A 23,760-nucleotide genomic window follows, 5' to 3' on the forward strand; every position below is an offset into this window, starting at 1 on the left:
CTACACACAATACCCCATAATGGCAAAGCGAAAACAGGTTTGACAGAGCTCTTGATCTGATAGAGCTCTAGAGTTCCTCTGTGGAGATGGGAGAAACTTCTAGAAGGACAACCATCTCTGCAGCTGTCACGCCCTGGTCTAAGTATTTTGTGTTTTTCTTCATGTATTGGGTCAGGCCAGGGTGTGGCATGGGGTTTTTGTATTGTGGTGTGTTTTGTCTTAGGGTTTTGGTGTGTATGTATTGGGATTGTAGCTAGTGGGGTTATCTGGCAAAGTCTATGGCTGTCTGGAGTGGTTCTCAATCAGAGGCAGGTGTTTATCGTTGTCTCTGATTGGGAACCATATTTAGGCAGCCATATTCTTTAAGGTTGTCCTATGTGTCGTTGTTCCTGTCGCAGTGTTAGTTTACACAAGTATAGGCTGTTTCGGTTTTCGTTAAGTTCTTTGTTTTGTAGTGTTTGTTATTGATTCGTGTTTTACGTTCGTTCATTAAACATGAATCGCAATCTACACGCTGCATTTTGGTCCGACTCTCCTTCACACCTAGAAAACCGTAACAGCAGCACTCCACCAATCAGGCCTTTATGGTAGAGTGGCCAGACGGAAGCCACTCCTCAGTAAAAGGCACATGACAGCGCACTCAGAGTTTGCCAAACGGCACCTAAAGACTCTCAGACCAAGGGAAACAAGATTCTCTGGTCTGATGAAACCAAGATTGAACATCTCTGGAGAGATGAAAATAGCTGTGCAGCAAAGCTACACATCCAACCTGACAGAGCTTGAGAGGATATGCAGAGAGGAACGGGAGAAACTCTCCAAATACAGGTGTACCAAGCTTGTAGCGTCATACCCAAGAAGACTCGAGGCTCTAATCGCCGCCAAAGGGGCTTCAACAAAGTACTGAGTAAAGGGTCTGAATACTTATGTAAATGTGATATTTACATTTGTTATTTGTAATAAATAAAAAACAGTTTTTGCTTTGTCATTATGGGGTATTGTGTAGATTGATGAGGGGGGGAAAACGATTTAATCCATTTTAGAATAAGGCTGTAACGTAACAAAATGTGGAAAAAGTCAAGGAGCCCGAATACTTTCCGAATGCACTGCATATAGAGTTCCAAATCCAATAATCAGAACAGTGCTGCATTGAAGTACTCACACTGACGGGGGGAAACGGAAGAGTTAACATTCAACTCAACAACCAGTTTCAATAGCCTTGTAGCTATAAAGTCCTACTTTATTTCTCTTGACAACCCAGACCCTGATGAGAAAAACACAGAAGTGTTGCATAAACGGGACATCCTTTGTGATGAGGTCAGAATACAATAGAGATGCGTTCAGACTGTGCATTTACACAGTAACTAGAGTCAAGTCCAGCACTCTCTCAGAGATGTCTCAAATGGAGTGGATGGTACAGTGTAGCAGACTAGCAGTGGTGGTTAGCTCTGCTGCTCGGCACTCTGGACGATGTGGGTTAAGAGAACAATCAGACTTTTCTGAAGTGTAACTCTGCCGTGTGATTGGCCTGTCCTTCACAGGGAACCTGCTTAGAGGAGAGACTCTCTCATTCTTTCTAAGCAGCCCGGATTTGGCTCTGGCTGTGGACTGGCGGGGCCGCCTGTTTGCCAGTGTGGTGCTGGGGGGAGGGATGGGGGGAGGGAGCTGGAGAGGGGAGGTGTGATGGACTCTGTGGCGTACTCTGGGAAGGCCACGCCGGCATCACCATAAAGCAGGGCCTGACAGCTCATATCACGCCTGAGCGCCCCTCTGACTGGCCGAGGCGGGGGGAAGGGAGGAGGAGGGAGGAGGAGAGAAATGTGCACGCTCAGCAGAAGTGATCATGCTGTAGAGAAAGAGGGCCGTTAACCATCAGGGTTATTACTGTAGCACAGAGCAGGAGTAGAGCAGGGCCAGGCTGGGCAGGGGACACTGCGGCTCCACGCCCGAGACGCTCCACTGACTCTTCATGTAGGTTACTGTACACCACTGCAGTGAGATTGGGCCTACACTCTTAGAAAAAAGGCGCAATCTAGAACCTAAAAGGGTTCTTTGGTTGTACCCGTAGGAGAACCTTTTGAAGAATTGTTTTTCCACAGAGGGTTCGACATGGAACCCAAAAGGGTTATACTTGGAAGCACAAAAGGATTCTACCTGGAACCATAAAGGGTTCTCCTGATTTCTAAGAGCGTACTGTACCAGGGTTGGCAGCATAGGCAGGCATTGGTGGGTCTAATCCCCTTTTCACATTATTGCGCAACCCTGATTTTTCACAATGTCCTTTCCAGTACAGTTCCATGCAACAACTATGGATGGATACGTAACCGGGCCAGGCACAGTACAGCTTGGCTTGGCTTGGCTTGCCTCAGCTTGGCTTGCCTCAGTAGTGTATAAAGGGTATAACTGGTCTAAAACCGGGCTGACTCGGCTCATGTGTTCCCTTCCTTAGTCGACCCCATCTTGGAGGTCAGTGTATCGCCTATGAGAGTGTCTCCAGTCTCTTCAATGAGACCCCGTGCTCTGTCGTGGCCATTTGATCCTCAGACTGAAGGTAGGCAGACAGAAATGACTGAGACTTCTCTGCAATAGTAACAGGCTTCCCAAAAAGTTTTCAAAAATACTGTCTGTAGAAAAAGACTGTAGATGAATAAATGTAATGATATATACAGGCCCGTGTTCTAATATTATTTCCCAGCTATAAGCAATCCCTCTGGTTACACACTGGTTGAATCAACGTTGTTTGCACATCACTGCAATGAAATTACATTGAACCAACGTGGAATAGACTTGACGTCTGTGCCCAGTGGAATGTAACATTGTTAGATTTTGTTTAAGTCTTATGTTGAAGCAAATACACTGTAGCCTAATATGCAGCCTACTTTATCGAGTGGAAATTCAAACAGACGAAAACGAGGCTACATACAAAACAGCGTTAAGGACATTCGATCATTTTATAACATCAAACTCTGTGACGCATCATTTCATCAACCTATTGCCGTTTTCTGACACCGTGCATTTTTCACGCACCATTTCCCGAATTCACTATTGTCTCGTTTTAAGAGGGTGTAGTGTTTTACATTGATCCGTGTTAGGTTTTAAAGACAGGGTTTAAGGACGTGCAGGTGACAACATGGTATACCGCAAGGTGAACTCTCTCAACCACTGTATCCCGCTCAGTAGCCCCTAGGTTATCGATAACAGATCCCACAAAATAATAATGTATTTTTACTGTTGTGTCATTTTATGTTAGATGTCTCTCTGCAATTGTTGAATAAGAGATACGTGTTTTGTAAGCAGTAGACGTTTATGAGGCTTTAAAATAGTCTGGCTACTTTTGCTGATAATAAATACACATCAGACCTTGTTTTGCAGTTCAAAGCAGGCTATGCTTTGAAGGGGGGAAAAAAATCTGGTTTAGCCTACTCTAGATCTTATAGATCAACGATTAGCAATTCTGAAAATATTTTACGACAGTTTTCTAGAGAGACGTGGAGCTGCGGGGTAGCCTACACTAGATATTTACAATGAAGAATAGGCGTTAGGATTTTTTCAATGAACATGCGGGCATGAAGTTGCAGCAAGTTCACTGTAAAATAAGTAGCCTGAATAGAGCCTAAAGGAAATAACGAAAGTACATGTTTTGACGTAATAATAACCACGTGAGAGATCGATGCATGTTATTCGCCAATAGGTTGCATCTCATATAGCGTTAACAAAGGGATGAATTTGGTCACCAATTCAAATAATACCAAACAATGCTTATCTAAAATAGTGGCCCTGTTAAGTACGCACTAAAATGTCAGCAAAACAATCAGTAACAGCCTTCAAAAGCTGTGAAAATGTGTTACAAAGCTTGTGTAAGCATGTGTAGCTTATTGTAAACGTCTAGGCCTATACTGTAAATACAGCGTATGTGTAGCCTAAATATAACACCCATAAAAAAAAACAGGAAACCATATTCCCAATGACAATATGCTATTAAATCATAAAACAATACAATAACGTTATGTACATACATATATCACCAGAGCAAGGAACATACATAATCATCTGGACACATGTAATCAGAGTGTTATCCCCAAACTGGAATAAGTGCAGAGTAATGAAGAATAATAACATTGAAATATGGAGAAGGAAATGTGGTCCTATGATGGTAATAATGACCTGCTCGACCTTCTTCCAATGCGTTCATATAATCACCAGCGAAACAAACCCTGCAAACCATGGGGTGATCACAAAGTATTCATAACGCAAATGCGTCTATTAACTGGGAAGTGTGGCGCCATTATTTCAAAGTGTTTTTGTTGCCCGAGTGAGTTCCTAATCTTCAGGAGGAAATGTGGAACAATGCACTGTGCATAAGAGTTGCATTAATCTTTGTCTACTGGGAAGAGGGAGAAGGGGGGTAGAGAGACAGAGGGAGGGAAGCAGGGTCCTGTACATTCTCAGTGTTACAGAATTACTGCAATCCCACCGCATAGGAAGAGGAGGCTCACTGCGCCAAGGAAAGGGAAAGGAAGCCAGTGATAACAGCTGTACTGTCCTTTAAAGAGCACAATGGCCTATGACGAGCTGTACAATACACCTGCATGAGAAGTTGGAAACCACACCTGAACAGATGCCGCAGCACACACAATGGGAATATTCAATTCTCTCAAATTCCACAAATGTACGAGTATGTATGAATGTATGAACATTTCCTGTATGAATTGAGCATATCCCGAAGACACAGCTGAATTGTCGTAGCATGACAATCCAATAATTTGTTTGTGCAGCATTACGTCTCATATCAGTGTACAATTTATATCAATATGCTTCGTTAGAAGACAAAAAAAAAAAGTTCCTTGAGTGTGAAATTGCATTTCGGACTTGTCAAAAGAAGAAGTACCCCATTATTGCTAATGGTGCAGTTACAGAACCTTATGATATAATATGAGTCCATTGTGGTTTGTCAGTGGGCGCTGAACTTGAATATTTGGCTTGTGTTTTTTCCAACAGCAGTTTACTGGAACTGTCTCCACTCCCTCTTCAACAGGCTACTTATAAATGATCATTACGCTTTCAAATAATCAGCGAGTTGTGACAGCCGCAGTTTGGTATGGCGTTCGGCAATGTATGCAGGGTTTGCTTATTAAAATGCGTCATTTATCATCACTGTGACAGGGTATTCATGCGAATGACTGTCAATGTCAGCAGACACTATACTGTCCTTAACCCCTTCTCTCACCTTGCTATAACTTGCACCCCCCCCCATCCGTCTTACCTGCAGCTCTGGGTCCTCCTCGTGCTGTAGATGGGCCTCCTCTGCTGCCTCCACCAGCCGCTGAAGGAGGGAGAAAAGGGAGAGATAGGGGAGGGGTGGAGATAAGGGGAGGGACACTGAGGGGAAGCATAAGCACACCAGCTCAACTCAAAGTCATCACCCATGTCCAAGAGTTATTTGACCCCCGACAATGTCAGACCGTCTCAGTAGCTTCTAGTTCCAGCCAGCCTTCTGCAGGGAGACATTAAATCTGCTGTAACAGAGGGCCAGAGAGCTGAGGGCTAAGGAATGGTCCTGACTGCCTGCCTGCCTGCCTGCCTGGCTGTTTGAAGCACAGAGACATAAGCCTGCTCTACAGTACTCCTCTTGCAGCTCTGGGAAGGGGACAGCCCAAGCCAGTCACGGACATAAAGACGGGACCAACATAATGTTTAGTCCAGTCTCCCTTCCATGTCTTGCACTATTCTATATATTTTCCCACATTTCGATATTTCTGAAAACTAATGGCTAGACAATTTGCTGTGTTGTATTACTTTTCACATCAGTGTCCTATTTACATTTATGCTTCGTGACACCTGAGAAGACAAACCAACGTTCCTTGAGTGTGAAAATGCATTCAGGACTTGTCATAAGGTGAAGTACCCCATTATTGCTAACGGTGCAGTTACAGTATATTGTGATATTGTATGAGGCCATTGTGGTGTGTCAGTGGACGCTGACCATGGTGCTGAATATACAGTTGTGTTTTTCTAATAGCAGTTTAACCCGAAACTGTCGCCACTCCCTCGTCAACAGGCTACTTGTGAATGATTATAGCGATATGTTGATGCTATTTAGTGATGCTCATGCTCTTCGGTCGATGGATATATTCTTAATCCACTTTAAATGATTTTCCTGATGCTACCCTCCCAGGATAAGGTTTCTTCAACATAGTTATATCAATAACCTGCCTCAAGCGAAAGACCCCCTTGCTGTTGGAAACAATATGAAACTTGTAGCAATAGGCCTACATTCTGTAATATTTTTCTGTGATAAGATTTTCCCATTCACGTAGGCTACTGTAGGCCGAGGTCTATATTTCTGCCTCGAAAGGCACCCACGGAAATTCGTACGTTCAGTGAGATGCTTGATTGCCATATGGCCCAGCGTAGAACCGGATCCCATAACACGCAAAACCTTATATAGCCTCCTTGAAATGTGCTTGCCTGCGTGAGAAAATGCCGGCTGAACACCACAGTCATCGACGCGGTTCTGGAACAGGTCATTAATAACTGTCCAGCACATCAAAATAGCTGCAACGCAAACAGAAAATGGCGGCATGGCATGGCGTAAACACTTTTGTGACAGTTAAACTTAATTTATTTTCATACCGTTGCGTTTCAGTCTTAGATGGTGTCGTCAGCAATACAGGCATAATGAAATAAATAGGAAACCTCAAGCCACTAAATGCAAACAAATGTTTCTCCAGGCCTAGGTTATATTTTTGTGTGCAAATGACAAGATGCCAACATATGCTATTGGGTGGTCTTTCAAACCATATCAAATTAGTCTTACTGCCGAAAGGCAATTTTAAAACAGGTAGACTACCTCTTAAATCAAATATGCACGGCTCGCAAGGACTAGGTCAATATCATAAAGACAAATTACATCGTAATTGTTTAATTTTCATTTCGAATAGACTACGCCACGACGCTGGTATAATGTGTCAGTTAGAGACCATTGGAATTTCTCTAACTGGATATAACATCTCGACTGCTGCCAATTTTTTTTTCATATTATAAAAAATATGTTTGTATAATTTTCATCCGACGAATATAGGCCTCCAATAATTTTAAATATGCCCAAGCAATTTAGTAGCCTGGGCTACATTCAAATAATGAATGTGTTTACACAGAAAGCATTAGTCCAATTTGCAGCACTGTAACACATAGATTGAAATTCTGCCTAATAAATAGGCCTAGAGAATGATAAAGGCAATGGGCACACTATGTAGAATTACAACCATGCAAGTAATACAGCCCGGCGCGGGGAAATCTGGCTGTGGGAGATAAACGCTATCATCTCACACCACTCAACTGGGGTTAACTATTAAAATAGGCTACTTGCACCTCTCCTCTCAAGCCCAATATACATTTCCAACGGCTATATATCTGTCTCAGGAGAATGTCTTGTAGTAAATAGCATACCGCCGCTGGATAAAATGCAACACTAGTGTAATTTAAACCCGTGTTATGAATAGAAATACCCACAAAGCAGAAAGTGTGAGTAGGAAAAACGAAAAATACATGTCTGACCACTGAAATATGCTTACAATTGGTTATAACAGCTTCATGATCATTGATAGGCCTGTAACAAAAAAATGCCAACGATACAAAACGTGATAATAATAATAATAATAATAATAATAACAATACATCTAGATAATCTGTTGATCATTTTATATAGCCTAAATCTAGATATTTTCTTAACCTGCTTGCGGTGCATGTCTGCAGCTGAAGCTGAGAAATAACGGAATGTCTGGTATTTTTCTGAATTACTTTTAAGTCTCCTACTCTCAGTAGTCTACATTGGGTCTACTTCCAGAAAACACCGCAAAAAGCACGTGGATGATAGATAAAAGGACAGATAAGCGACAGTACATACCCGCATGGCCTCCTTTTTCATCCGGAACATTTCCTCCATCTTCTTTGCGAGAGTTTTGACCACTTTCATGCCATCAATTTCTTCCACTCGGACGGACTTCTCAAATTCTTTATATTTCTGTAAATGACAGAGAGAAAAAATACATGTTTTAACTCTCTAATATTTTGATAATGAACGAATAATCATCTTATGTTTGTGCACAGTTCACATACTACTATTACAAACGGAGGCTTCTAGGCTATGTCATTTATTTCACTGATAGATGTGAACAAAATGTGAACAAAATGTGAACATGTTACAATAAATCAAAGCAACTGAACTCAAAGTTTATTGGTCACGTGCACAGGAAACGGAGCGGCAGGTAGCCTAGAGTGGTTAGAGCGTTGGGCCAGTAACCGAAAGGTTGCAACATCGAATCCCTGACCTGACAAGGAACAAATCTGTCGTTCTGCCCCTGAACAGGCAGTTAACCCACTGTTCCTAGGCCGTCATTGAAAATAAGAATTTGTTCTTAACTGACTTGCCTAGTTAAATAAAGGTCAAATACAGGGTGTCATTGGTAAAATGTGTGTGTGAGAATCACAAGTACATACTGTACATCTCATGTCAATGAGGGGGGGTAAGCCAATGTGCCCTTTGTTTTAGTAACAGAGAAGGTGAGGTGAGCCTGCACACACACACACACACACACACACACACACACACACACACACACACACACACACACACACACACAAACACACACGTCACATCTGATGAAGAAAACGCCTTCCCACTGGGCACAAACCGGTTTAAGGAACGTTGTTTCATTTCAATAAAATCACGTTAAACCAACGTTGAATTGACGTCTGTGTCCAGTGGGGTACTACATCTCAGAGAGTGGCTTGCAAGACCCAGTCTCAGATGATTGGCTGATAAGATGGATCCTGTTTCATTGAATTGATTGATAGGTTATCTTGTCTCAGTAATTGGTTGACAAGCTGTGGCTCTGTCTCTGATTGGCTGCTGGGTGGCCTGGGAGTGAAGGCCATGCACGGTTGGAGGGTAATTGAAATGAAGTCAAAGCACAGGAGAAAGATAATAACATGTCAGGCTTGGGAGGTTCTGGATAATGAACTAGACTTCACACAATGCTGAGTCTGCAGGATACACTGCACCTGCACTGGGACAGAACAAAGCCCAGCAGAACACACAAAGAGAATAGAACAGAACATTTAAAAAAGGTACACACACAAAATAATAATCACAGTATAACCTGCACGTCTCTCACATCCCTCACACACACACACACACACACACACACACACACACACACACACACACACACACACACACACACACACACACACACACACACACACACACACACACACACACACACACACACACACACAGTATATATTCCAAAGATACACATTCAAAGAAAGAAACACACACACACACACACACACACACACACACACACACACACACACACACACACACACACACACAGTATATATTCCAAAGATACACATTCAAAGAAAGAAACACATCACACACACACACAAATCACAAATCCTAGTACATGAGGCAACACATTACCCAGGGAAAGAAAGAGTGTGTGCAGGCAGTGGAGCAAAACAGTTCATTTCACGCCTGTCCTCCCTGTCTCAGCACCCCCACCTCCAGTCATCGGGGCGAGGTTAAACCCCATCCATCAATAGAACTGAGTATGATTATTGATTAAGGTAATGACTAATGTGTAGATGAGGCCTGAATGAACCCAAGCCCGAGGAGTCCAAGCCCACACACACACACACACACACACACACACACACACACACACACACACACACACACACACACACACACACACACACACACACACACACACACACACACACACACACACACACACACACACACACCACAGTGTCTCCATTCTGTGTCTATAGTCCTGTTCTGTTGCCCACACAGCAGCCCAGCCCTGTGTGGAAAAATGCTAATTCCCCATAAAGCACCCAATGATCATCCTTAATGATCAGCCCTTACCATTGAGACGTTTCTCTCTCTCCACCTCCCTCACTGGCTGCTAAGAGAGGAAGAGGACTGCTGATTGGATGTAATGTGTTCTGAACCAGTCACGCTTCCTTGAACCAGAACATGAGGAAAGTGCTTACATAGGCAGAAAGGAAAACAACTGCCGGGGACATTTGACTTCAGAGTGTTCTGTTCTCACACAAGTCAACAGAGAATCAGCTGTGGATGTTACGCAGTTAAAATAGTAGGGAAATGTTGGGTGTATTTTTATTTTATTTTTAAATCTCGGAAGCACACGCTCATCCAACACACACACACACACACACACACACACACACACACACACACACACACACACACACACACACACACACACACACACACACACACACACACACACACACACACACACACACACACACACACACACCACCCATATCTTGCTACAGAAGTGTGTACATTGCTAGCGCTAGCAGTGTTAATGGTAATAGAATTGTAGCAGCAGCCTGGTGCTGAGCTGAGCTCCTCCTTATCACACACATGCAGTGAGGCTGATGAATGGAGTTGGATGGGGATATTTATCTCCTCGCATTTATCACCACTGAGTTCACACACAATCACACAACATATCTCACCAGCAGTATACAGTATGCAGTATGCACTGTATGAATCAGGATCAGGGTCGTATCAACTAGAAACCAAATGGAAGAAAACGGACTGAAACAGGAAGGGACTACCTGAACTTGTCCAATAAGATAACTGTCAATTTCATAGCAAAACTGTTTGCTACGGTTTATTACGGTGTGCAATAATGAGTACAACCCATGTTTTCATCTGTCTCCGGTAATCCACTATTTCTGGCTTCAATCCAACTCATTTTTAAACCCCTGCAGGTCTGGAATAATAGAATTACAATTCATTTCACTGTTTCATTAATAGCGCAATTGAAGGTAATTGAGCGTAAAAATCTGTAGGAATAAAATGATTATCTACATCCAGGTGTATGCACATAGGGCAGAGTTCCAATTCAATCTGTCTGCGTACTTAACCCAGACTTTCTGATCAAGTGTACACATTAATGCCCAGTTCTAATCCTGTGCGTATACTACAGTATACAGTGTCTTCAGAAAGTTTTCACATCTCTTTACTTTTTACACATTTTGTTGTGTTACAGCTTGAATTTAAAATAGATTCAATTGAGAATTTGTGTCACACAATACCCTATAATGTCAAAGTGGAATTTTGTTTGTAGAAAAAATGTAGAAATAAATTTAAAGAATTGTAAAGCTGAAATGACTTGAGTGAATAAGCATTCAACACCTTTGTTATGGCAAGTGTAAATAAGTACAGGAGTAAAAAAGGGGTTAAAAAATCACATGGACTCCTTCCGTGTTCAATAATAGTAGTTCATATGATTTTTGAATAACTACCACGTCTCTGTACCATACACATACAATTATCTGTAAGGTCCCTCAATCGAGTAGTGAATTTCAAGCGCAGATTCAATCACAAAGACCAGGGAGGTTTTTCAAAGCCTCGTAAAGAAGGTCACCAATTGGTAGATGTGGAATAGAAAAACATGCAGATGCTGAATATCCCTTCGAACATGGTGAAGTTATTGATTAGGCTGGTGTATCGATACACCCGGTCACTACAAAGATACAAGTGTCCTTCCAAACTCAGTTGCAGGAGAGGAATGAAACTGCTCAGGGATTTCACCAGTGGCGTCTCGCTCGTTAGGGTGTAAGGGGCGGTGCCCCACTTGTGATTGGTAAAAAAAAAAAGTTTAAAACTTTTGATTAGTCAAAATAAATACACAATATTTTCATACAAAAATCTAGATTATATAACTAATGGATTATGTTTTAAATGCTCATAAAAGTGTAGCAAATGTGTACATTTTTCTGTTTCAAAAATATATTGCTCAAAACAAGCTGTGGGCGTACAGGCTGTACGAACATTGCTTGGATTGTGTTGCCAGCTATTTGCTATGAACTGGAACTGCCCCAATGAAATCGCAGGATTTCATGTCGCAGGATTTCAAATCGCAGGATTTCATAGTAGGAATTATAGCAGCACCAAATTACATGGACCGTCCTGGGGCGCTCAAATGTGCATTCAGTCAGATCTTCTGGGTCTGCTCTAGTCTCCTCCCAATGAGTCTCTCGCGCCAGATGGCTTACTTCCGCACCTGACTAGATCTGCTCCATCAGGTACAAGTTGTAATTCACTGGTAAATAAATCATCCTAACAGTCATGGGAGCCTGGGACCTGATAAACTGGACAACTACATCCAGCAAGAGTGGAAGGACAGAGGGATATACTAGCTAGAACCTTCTCATTGAAGATGTGGTGGGACAAAAAAGCACAACCAATTTTATTGTTTCCCCTCGATGTTGTTTGTCAGGTTCTACTGTAGGTGACAGGGCGGCATGTGTGGACTAAAACAGCATACAACCGGGTGTATTACAAAGCACGATCAATTGAATTAGCCAGCTACTGTAATTTTTGAGAAACATTGAGAAATAGTTTGGTCAATTTCTGGGGTTAAAATGAATCAGTTATGTATCTTTATTAAGCTTGCTTGTTAGCTCCCCTGACAATTTCAAGTCTTTCGAAACTCATATCTGACTAACTTGGAAATATGAAGCTATTTCAGAATGAACGTTAACTGGCTAGCGCATCATGCTTTGTGACATTATGTTAGCCGTCTATCCCCTTTCAGATCACGTGTTTTCACTTATTGCATCTGCGTTCGTATTGCGTTTTCCCTGGTGCACTCGTTCATTCGTGAGCTGGCTGCTCTAATCTGTTCAAAACAGTGGCAGCGTGTGCAGCAGGGGTCATTCGGTTTTTGACATGCCAAAGTGAAACAGGTGTATTTGTGCTGTTGTTCAAATGCTCAGATGGCTTCATATATCTTCTCAAAGAAACTACCGGTAGTTCAAAAACTTGGCATCATATCACTGTCAAGCTGCTTGGTCGACAACTCCAACCACCTGGCGCCCTTGGGTAATTCAGCCAATCCATTTTAAAACCGTTAAGAGTTTAATAGTTGTGATTTGAGAAAACTGAGAAAACTGATCAACCACATTGTAGTTACTCCACAATACTAACTTAAATTACAGAATGAAAAGAAGGAAACCTTTACAGAAAACAAAATATTCCAAAACATGCCTCCTTTTTGCCACAACTATTTTGCAAAAAATGTGGCAAAGAAATTAACGTTTTGTCCTGAACACAAAGCATTATATTTGAGGAAAATCCAACACATCACATCACTGAGTACCATTCTTCATATTTTCAAGCATGAGGGTGGCTGCATCATGTTATGTGTATGCTTGTTATCGACAAGGCCTAAGGAATCTTTCAGGATAAAAATAAACGGTATACAACTATAAGCACAGGCAAAAATCCTAGAGGAAAACTTGATTCGTGCAGTCTGCTTTCCAACAGACACTGGGAGACGAATTCACCTTTCAGCAGGACACCAACCTAAAACACAGTTGCTTACCAAGATGATATTGAATGTTCCTGAGTGGCATAGTTACAGTTCTGACTTAAAATCGTCTTGAAAATATATTGCAAGACATGAAAATGGCTGTCTAGCGATGATCAACAATCAACTTGACACAGCTTGAAGAATTTTGAATTCGAATATTGGGCAAATATTGTACAATTAGAGGTCTCCAAAGATCTTAGAGACTTACCCAGAAAGACTCACAGATGTAATCACAGCCAATGGTGCTTCTACAAAGTATTGACTCAGGGGTGTGAATACTTATGTAAATGAGATATTTCCGTATTTCATTTTCAATACATTTGCAACCATTTAAAAAAATCACGTTTTCTATTTTTGATTACGGGTTATTGTCTGTAGACGGGTGAGAAAAATAAGCGATAAAATCCATTTTGAATTCAGGCTGTAATACAACAATATGTGTAATAAGTCCAGGGGTGTGAAGACTTTCTGAAGGTGCTGTACATAGTGCTCAGACTCCATAATGCCCATAACACTGACCACATTGCCAAGAGAACAGACATGCTTTTCTTTTAACGTAACCTATCAACATTACAAACACACAAACAATAGATTGCCAATGGAAACTCCAAAGAACACATCTTATTGTTAAAAGAGTTTGCCTTTCCTGAAGTACTGTGAGACACACACAGGCCCAGCCAGAGCTCTGGCTCCCGCATTAGGGTTTCAAAATTCTGGTTCATTTTTGAAGATTCACAGATTTTCCAGAAATCCTGATTGGAAGATTCACAATTTCCTGCTTATTTCCTTTTATCTTCCAATTGACATTCCTGAAAAACTGAGCATTTTGGGAAAGCTACTGGAAACGTTCAACACTGACCAGCATGCATTGCCTCCACTTGGATGACAGGTGCTGTAGTGTACACAACAGTACCACTTTTCACACGGGAGAGCCCACGTCTGCCCCCAAGTGGTCATTTACTTTCACTTAGGGGGTTTTCTGCAAACCCATCTCTCTTTATCTCTCTCTTGTTCCCTCTATCTCCCCCCCTCACTCTCTGAACCCCACCTATCGCCTCCAAACCCATCTCTCTTTATCTCTTTCTCTCTCTTGATCCCTCTATTGCCCCCCCCCTCTCTGTCCCTGAACCCCACCTATTGACTCCAACCCATCCCAGCCTATCCCACTCCACACACTTGTATTAAATGTGCCTCTTTGTCCCATTCATATCCTGGGGTTGAAACTCTTGACTCCAGGGAGTGAACTGGAAATGAGATTAGAGAAGAAACAGTGCTGTGGTTAATGGGCCATGTCCAGTACACACACACACACAAACACACACACACAAACACACACACACACACACACGGGCCTCTGTACAACACACCTGAGTCCTTTCTGACCCAACATCCATATTTAACTGGGACACAGAATTGTATCAGCAGTCATTAAAGGAGAATGCAGCATTACAGCGTACAGTGTGTGTGTGTGTGTGTGTGTGTGTGTGTGTGTGTGTGTGTGTGTGTGTGTGTGTGTGTGTGTGTGTGTGTGTGTGTGTGTGTGTGTGTGTGTGTGTGTGTGTGTGTGTGTGTGTGTGTGCGTGCGTGCATGTGTGCATGAGCTCACCATAACGTGAAAATGTGTGTGTGCGTGGGCAGGAATGAGTATAAGGAAGATTGAGGGAAGAAAGAGATACCTTCTGCAGCAGCTGGGAACCAGAGTATTTTGCAGAAATTGATTTAATTTCTCCACCAAACGCTGAGGCCCATAACTTCACCCTGGAAGTGAACAGAACATTGCTACATTGTGATATTTTGGTATTTTAACAGGTGAAAATAGTTGACTTGGTGAGATCACACACATTATGTCAGTAAGACATTTCAAAACAAATCTCTACGCATGAAATCATACATCCATGGATATCTAGATAAAATCATAGATCCATGGATATCTAGATAAAATCATACATCCATGGATATCTAGATAAAATCATAGATCCATGGATATCTAGATAAAATCATACATCTATGGATATCTAGATAAAATCATACATCCATGGATATCTAGATAAAATCATACATCCATGGATATCTAGATAAAATCATACATCCATGGATATCTAGATAAAATCATAGATCCATGGATATCTAGATAAAATCATAGATCCATGGATATCTAGATAAAATCATACATCCATGGATATCTAGATAAAATCATACATCCATGGATATCTAGATAAAATCATACATCTATGGATATCTAGATAAAATCATAGATCCATGGATATCTAGATAAAATCATACATCCATGGATATCTAGATAAAATCATACATCCATGGATATCTAGATAAAATCATACATCCATGGATATCTAGATAAAATCATAGATCCATGGATATCTAGATAAAATCATACATCCATGGATATCTAGATAAAATCATAGATCCATGGATATCTAGATAAAATCATACATCTATGGATATCTAGATAAAATCATAGATCCATGGATATCTAGATAAAATCATACATCTATGGATATCTAGATAAAATCATAGATCCATGGATATCTATTGTCTGTGTGTCATATGGCTGAGGATAAACTATGTTCTTGAAGATACTCCTGTTCTCGAAAAACCACAAGACCCTCATATAAGAAATACATTGTTGGAGCGTGTTGAGTTTGAGCTGAGAGGACCGAGTCCATCAACAGTATGGCAAATACTCTACATTGTAGACAAGTACTTCATTCAATGTAGCTGTTTACTAATGTTTATTTGGTGCGTATTGATGTGCTATAAACTGATGATTTATGTGGAGAAGGTTGATTTAAAATGTTGCTCAAGTCTTCCCAAGTAGCCTCTAGATTGTTTCAGACTGTGGTGTCTCAAATGCAGTCAGGGTTAACCTGGAACATGAAAATGGCAAGTGCAGTATTTTGTATAGCAGCGATTTTAGACATATGTGTATCAAAGACAACACTCTGTTTAAAATAAAGACATCTGTAGGCTACATTTAAATGGTGTGTACGTATTATCCGTGTGTTGATTTGAGCTATTATTTTTATCATGCCAGATATTATTAGGGTAAAGAGTACGCCCATTTTTTAAACGTATTTATTTGGACACCAACACTAATAAATAATTTACAAACAACATACATTATTATTATTATTATTATGCTTGTTGTTGTTACAATGTCATTACATGCTGCTTGTTTACATTTGTTTATATAACAAGTCCACTACTTACACACTTCAGGTACTCTAGCAGCTGAAAAACTCAACAATATGCAGAGGTGTGACTTACTGAGTACCTGAAAGGTTGTAAAATATGAATATGAAACCTTCCACTCACACTGAGAGAGGAATCCCTGGCTGGGACCCCATCACCTCCACCACCGTGCCCAGCATAATCCAGAACAGAAGGAAGCTGGCGCAGCACACGTGTGGAAAGAGGATCCTCCAATTCCACAGCATCTTCACGAGTCTTCCCGACAACCGACCCGGTACAATGGCACGCGCAAGCTCTTCTTTTACTAGTCCCGAAAACGCACTCAGCGCAAAAAGCAGCACATACAGACCCGGCACATTCGTGCCGCCTCCCTCGCGCCAGTCCCACGTCCAAGGTGCCAGTTGTCACTCCTGAAGGGACCCGCGTGCTGAAGGAGATGGTTGAACTATGAACGTCGGTACAGGGAGGGACAGCAAGAAACTCAAGTCAAGCCTCCATTTCTGGAAAACGTTACAATTACTGTTATCGTCTCTCAAGCAAATGACGATATTCTCTCGTGGGGATTTTCCCAGATTTGCGGAGCTCAATCTGAAAACCACCTCAGCTGCTATCCCAGGGAACACTGGGGGAGTAAAACGAGGTGTTGCAGGTAGAGCAAAGAGCGCGAAGCAGGGCGCGAGAGAGCATGAGCGAAAAGGACCAATATGTGTGTGGGGGGTAACCTAGCCGCATCACTTGCTGTAAGAACCCCGGAAAGAAGGTGAAAAGGTGAAGAGGTAAAACACGAAACTTTCACGCGGGAGCGCGCGCGTGCATCACAGGGGGATTCGACGGGTTCATTCAAGGCAGTGCAGCGTGACGGATCGACACTCGCGCTTCGAGGAGGGACCACAGTACCGAGAACATTACCGCAGAAACAAAATCTATTCCTATGGCGCATACATTCTGAATAAGCATGAGAGTTCTCGGCCTAGATAGCATTTTCTTCCTACAGTCTTCCAGATGTGAATTTGACTCAAAATAGCTTTGACCTGCTTTTTGCTTCCTGGAGTGTTTTAGACGTTACTTTGCTGTTTGAGGCAGATTGCACCGCCTGTGCTACCGCTCGTTGTCTTTCAAGTCGGTAGTGGATGAAACGATAGAACCGTGCAATGTGCACACCTTCCATTAAATCGACATGACTGATTAAGCGTTTATTAGGCTAATCAAAGATCGATGTGTATGTCAAGACATTGATAAAGTGGCCTAGTGGTATTCCGCTCTTACTTTGGCCTAATGCGCAGGCTCCACATTTTAAGCGATTTTTCCTGAAATTGTTTTCATGACAAGTTTTGATTACTTACAGATAAGTAAGCATTAAGTGCATGTTTTAGGTGGGCTATAGCCACAATGCCATACACTGCAGTGCACAGGCCTATGTGAATTCCAATTACAAATTGTTTCAGTCAGCAAGACTAAATGAATATTAGAGTTAATGTTGGGAGTGGGCTAGCCCATAATATGGAAGATAGCCCATATTTTTCACTGGTCAATTACTAAACTGTCCTCTATGAGGATGTCCTCTTAGGCCACATTGTCCAACACTGCTTTTAAAACTAAATTTGCGCTCACAGTTATGTTATTGGCCACTTTGTGTATCAAACAGCACCCTCTCCATTCTGAAGTACTCGAGAGGTCCTCTTTCTAAACGTGATAATGATGTCAAGGCGGATGGATTTCCCGCCACGCATGCAGCGTTTCGGCGCTAGGCCATTATTAGCTTGGTAATTACGTCGTACATCAAAGGCGCGAGGAGCCTCTGCCAGGCTGGGAACGTGCAGATAAGGCTCATGATGATGGACAATATCAACCGCTACGGCACGCGGTCACAGCCTCTCCTCTGTCGGGGCCGCAATCACATCTAGTGCGAGGAGAGTCGCTGCTTTTAATTAACTATCGACTTCAAATAAAAAGTTTGCCCCGCGTTCCGCGACACTTTATCCGAGTTGCACTCAAGACCGGCGCCACATAGGCCTATTCAGTGAGAGGGATTTTGTTCCAATAAACTCAACTATTGGCAACAGATAGGATAGATATAGCCGGTTAAACTCGTATAAGAACACGGCATTGAATAGCTCTCTTTATTAATTCCCCCCTATATTATACTTCAATAATGTAGAGTACCGTAAGCCCATGTAGAAACAGCCTCGCCATTAATGAGCTGCCGCCATCAATGGAACTGTCCATGGGTCTGATTTCAGTGTAGTTGCTGGAGGCGCTGTCCCAGGTCCTGATTTTCGCGCAAGTCATTGCAAAGCGAGAAATGTTATATGGCTCAGGAAGTGTCTCTACCACACAGCCAGTCGTGTCCAATTCTGAATAGTCTTGTACCCTATATGGATGCTTCCTAAATGGCACCATATTCCCTATATAGTGCACTGCTTTTGACCACAGCCCTATGGGTCCTGGTCAAAACTAGTGCACGATAGGGAATAGGGACCCACCCTATATCCCTATGTTTGTTTCCTTCTTGCAAACCAACTCTAACCATCCAGTCACAGTCAAATACCCTTTATTGAAGTGTAGTCTACTTTAAAGTTATCATATCTATCTTCTTACAATGAGGATTGTTCTGACAACCATAGCCACGGGATGTAAGGGTGCTAAGGGTGCTGAAGCACCCCCTGAAAAATGTGAATTATAAAACAAATAATTCTTAATCTCAACAAGATCTCACAGTCTCACTGCAGAATTAGACGTTGATCCAAGTTCCATCAAAAGACACATTTCAAAGTGTTTTTGCTGCTCCTGCTGCTCTATATCATTCCATTTCTCCAAACGTCACATTTCGAAGTTAAGGGTTAAGTTAAGGCATTGATTCCAAATGGTGAAGATAAGAGTTAAGGTTGGGATAGGGTTCAAACTAATTCTGATCCAGAGTCATGGGATTCCGACCATCCGCCACCCAGTCCACAACACCCTAGCAAAACCCAAGCCTACTTGATGGTAATAATGCTTACTGTTGCCCCTAGTGGCCGATTTTGAAGTAGTTTCTCGACATGGATATACATCCAATTTCGACATCAATCTCAAACATTCTCCCTGCTTCATCTAAATTCAAATTAGAGTCCAAGATTATCATAAGACAAAATAATAAAAAGCGTAATATATAAAACACACATTATCTTATGAAAATTGTTACAGAAAGTAAATACACTGAATAGTAACACACACACACAGCTCTGTTCTAGATAAGTAAGGAAGTCTGGACAGGTCAGATCAATCAGGAGAGAATAGTGACCTTTTGTTCCCCTTTCTCACTCACACACCTCTTAGTCTGAGGCTGACACTTTCAACTTTCACTGACCCCCGTGAGTGTGTGTGTCACGACTTCCGCCGAAGTCGGCCCTTCTCCTTGTTCGGGTGGTGTTCGGCGGTTGACGTCACCGGCTTTCTAGTCACTACCGATCCATTTTTCTGTTTCGTTTTGTTTTGTCTGATTACATACACACCTGTTTTACATTCCCTCATTACATTCCCTATTTAACCATCTGACATACATTTCTGTTCTGTCCGTGATTGTTTATGTCGTTAGTGGTTGTGTTTGTGTTAGAGTTTTGTTGTATGTTCCATTTTTGGAATTGTGCTTTATTCTTTGAGTAAACTCAGTTGGATTCCTCTACACCTGTCTCCTGCGCCTGACTCCGCTTTCACTCTGCACCCAATCGCTGACAGTGTGTGTGTGTGTGCATGTGTGTTTCATTCATGAGTGCTTTGTCAATTAACACTGTTGTGACAGCAGGGCAGGGACAGCACAAAAGCGTAGGTGATCAGACATTTTCCAGATGGCCCCTATCTGGAGCAGCACAAACTTTTTCATCAAGGGTGTCAGAGAAGGAAAGGGGATCAGGGGAAGAATACAATTCCCATCATATTGACTGGAGTCATGTAATGCACGCATTCCTCTGAGGGTACTTGCAATTCCTGAGAGCCAACTTGTTCTACAATCAGTAGCAGAGCAGGATAAAGGATCTCCAACTGAGGGAATTACTCTTTGCTAAATCCGGATCTGTGGGATATTACACCGCACGACTTAGAACACCTAATATCTGATAGAGACGCTACTCTCTGTGTCTCAGTCTGTAAATTGATGTAGTTCTGTCCTTGAGCTGTTCTTTTCCATTAATGTTCTGTATTATGTCATGTTTTGTGTTTTGTGTGGACCCCCAGGAAGAGTAGCTGGTACTTTTGCAACAGCTAATGGGGACCAAAATAAAATACTAAATACCCTTAGATTGAGTGGTGTGGGATTCTATAAACAATAAGAGAGTGTATGAGACCTGTGGAGAAGTGGGGCTGTTACATTATCACCACTAAGAGATTGTACCAGCCTGGAAAAGGTGTTGGAGAGTGTGTGTGTTCTTGGACATTCCATAGCCTACCCATGATGCAGCTCCCAGCCTCTCTCCCCCCGAGGGCGAGGAGCGCCTGCATCGCGCTGGCTTCAACCTTCCCTCTGTCGTCATAGTGATGTTCACCATACTGACCATTGTGTTGAACTCCACGGTGATTGTGTTGTTGCTGATTAACAAGCAGCTGAGGCAGCCTCTGAACTATGCCCTGGTCAACATGGCTGTAGCTGACCTGGGGACAGTGCTGACCGGCGGGATTCTGTCTGTGGTCAACAACGCTCTGGGGTACTTCTCCCTTGGACGGAACCGACTGCGTCACGGAGGGATTCTCTGTGGCTTTGTTTGGTGAGTGGCTCTCAGAACCGTCTGGGACATAGAAATAGAATAAGTAGAACAGACATAGAAACATACACCATGGAAAATTGACTGGTATACTCATCGACATGGAAGACAATAATTCCTTTTTTACAAACATGGCCTTTCTGTAAAGTAAAACCGTATATCACGAACGTCGTCTTGAAAATTACCGTACCAAGGTGCAGAGTGGTGAGCGTACATTTATTTTATTGGTAAATGTCGCCAACAAAACAAAGAACAAGGAAACGACCGTGAAGCTTACTTAGGCTATAATGCCACTAACAAAGACAACTACCCACAAATACAAAAAGAAAAAAAGGCTGCCTAAGTATGATTCCCAATCAGAGACAATGATAGACAGCTGTCCCTGATTGAGAACCATACCCTGCCAAAACATATACACAAAGAACATGGAGTTTCCCACCCGAATCACACCCTGACCAAACAAACATAGAGAATAAAAGGATCTCTACGGTCAGGGTGTGACACCGTGTGACTGTTTTTAAGATGTTCACCTTTTAAACATTTACATTTTATCATATGAGACCATGTTGATTTTGTTCATTTTAATTAGTTTCTTATAGCCATCTAGTTAAAACATTATTTTTAATCAATTTGTAACGGTTCTCTTGTGGTGAAGGAGAGGAGGACCAAAACACAGCGTGGTGGTTATTCATGTTTCTTTAATGAAGATGCTATACATGAATAAACTAACGAAAACAATAAACGTGAGAACTCAAAACAGCCCTATCTGGTGCAAAACACAAAGACAGGAACAATCACCCACAAACACACAGTGAAACCCAGGCTACCTAAATATGGTTCCCAATCAGAGACAATGACTAACACCTGCCTCTGATTGAGAACCATATCAGGCCAAACACAGAAACAGACAAACTAGACACACAACATAGAATGCCCACTCAGATCACACCCTGACCAAACAAACATAGAAACATACAAAGCAAACTATGGTCAGGGTGTGACACAATTAATAATTTAAATACTAAAAACAATTCTCAATTAATGAATTAAAACAAGTTCTCCCTTGATTCATGTTAATCAATCAATGCAATCATATCCAGGCAACAAAATGTTGAAGTTACACTAATACACTGTTCCTTCTGATAATCTGATTTCCATAGAGAGGATGTTTGTGGTGTGCAAGCAACTGGGACCTACAATATCTCCTTTCAGACCAGGAAGAGGTGATACGAATTATGGACACCCCTTCCCAAAAATGATGATGTATGTTGCGCAGCTAGAGATTGTGAAGAGGGCACGACAACACCTTTACCCACTCAGGAGACTGAAAGAATTTGGCATGGGTCCGCAGATCCTCAAAAAGTTCTACAGCTGCACCATCGAGAGCATCTGGTTGCATCACCTCCTGGTATGGCAACTGCTCGGCATCCGACCGCAAAGCACTACAGAGGATAGTGCATACGGCCCAGTACATCACTTGTGCCAAGCTTCCTGCCATCCAGGAGCTATATACTAGGCTGTGTCAGAGGAAGGCCAAAAAAATAGTCAAAGACTCCAGTCAACCAGTCATAAACTGTTCTCTCTGCTACAGCACGGGAAGCAGTACCAGAGCGCCAAGTTTAAAAGTTAATGTTCTGTATTATTGTCACAACTTCTGCCGAAGTCGGTTCCTCTATTTGTTCGGGCGGACGTCACCGGTCTTCTAGCCATCGCCGATCCACCCTTAATTTTCCATTTGTTTTGTCTTGTTTTTCACACACCTGGTTTTCATTCCCCCATTACATGTCACGTATTTAACCCTCTGTTCCCCCATGTCTGTTTGTGAAATTGTTTGTTGTAAGTGCCTGTGTACTATTGACTGGTTCGTGATGGGTTCTGTTTGTACCCGTATTTTGTTATTTCTGGATGCAATTGGTTTTACTATTAAACTGTTCCGGTTAATACCCAGTTCTGCTCTCCTGCTTCTGACTTCCCTGCAGCCAGTCACACAACCCCTTTAATTATATATTATTAAGTGAACAATTAATGAAATGGCCATCCGGACTATTTGCATTGACACCCCTCCCCCCCTTTTTTACACTGCTGCTACTCGCTGTTTATTGTCTATGCACTTGTATAAATTACCTCGACTAACCTGTACCCCAAACATTGACTCTGTACCGGTACTCCTTGTATATAGCCTCATTATTGTTATTTAATTGTGTTACTTTTTATTTATATATATTTTTTACTTTAGTTTATTTAGTAAATATTTTCTTAACTCTTATTTTCTTAAAACTGCATTGTTGGTTAAGGGCTTGTAAGCATTTCACGGTAAGGTTGTATTCGGTGCATATGACAAATACAATTGGATTTGATTTGAACATAAGGGAGGAAACAGCGCAATAGCC

The 23,760-nt window shown here is 42.0% G+C and overlaps 2 protein-coding genes across 12 annotated transcripts in view; both read right to left on the bottom strand.

The window, feature by feature from the left end:
- LOC112244800 (voltage-dependent calcium channel subunit alpha-2/delta-3-like) overlaps positions 1–17,357 on the bottom strand; it is a 58,545-nt gene extending 41,188 nt beyond the window's left edge. The window contains exons 1-4 of the mRNA XM_042299492.1: positions 16,761–17,357; positions 15,104–15,185; positions 7,904–8,020; positions 5,261–5,320 (exon numbers count right to left, since the gene is read on the bottom strand). Coding sequence (XP_042155426.1) covers positions 5,261–5,320; positions 7,904–8,020; positions 15,104–15,185; positions 16,761–16,882 — 381 coding nt within the window. The 5' untranslated portion in view covers positions 16,883–17,357. The remainder of the gene's footprint in view (positions 1–5,260; positions 5,321–7,903; positions 8,021–15,103; positions 15,186–16,760) is intronic.
- The window catches only part of LOC112244872 (nuclear pore complex protein DDB_G0274915), a 710,200-nt gene that overhangs the window by 130,542 nt on the left and 555,898 nt on the right, over positions 1–23,760 (bottom strand). The gene's annotated exons all lie outside the window — the stretch shown is intronic.

Source organism: Oncorhynchus tshawytscha, linkage group LG02, assembly GCF_018296145.1.
Source record: "Oncorhynchus tshawytscha isolate Ot180627B linkage group LG02, Otsh_v2.0, whole genome shotgun sequence".
In the NCBI taxonomy this organism is placed as follows: domain Eukaryota; kingdom Metazoa; phylum Chordata; class Actinopteri; order Salmoniformes; family Salmonidae; genus Oncorhynchus; species Oncorhynchus tshawytscha.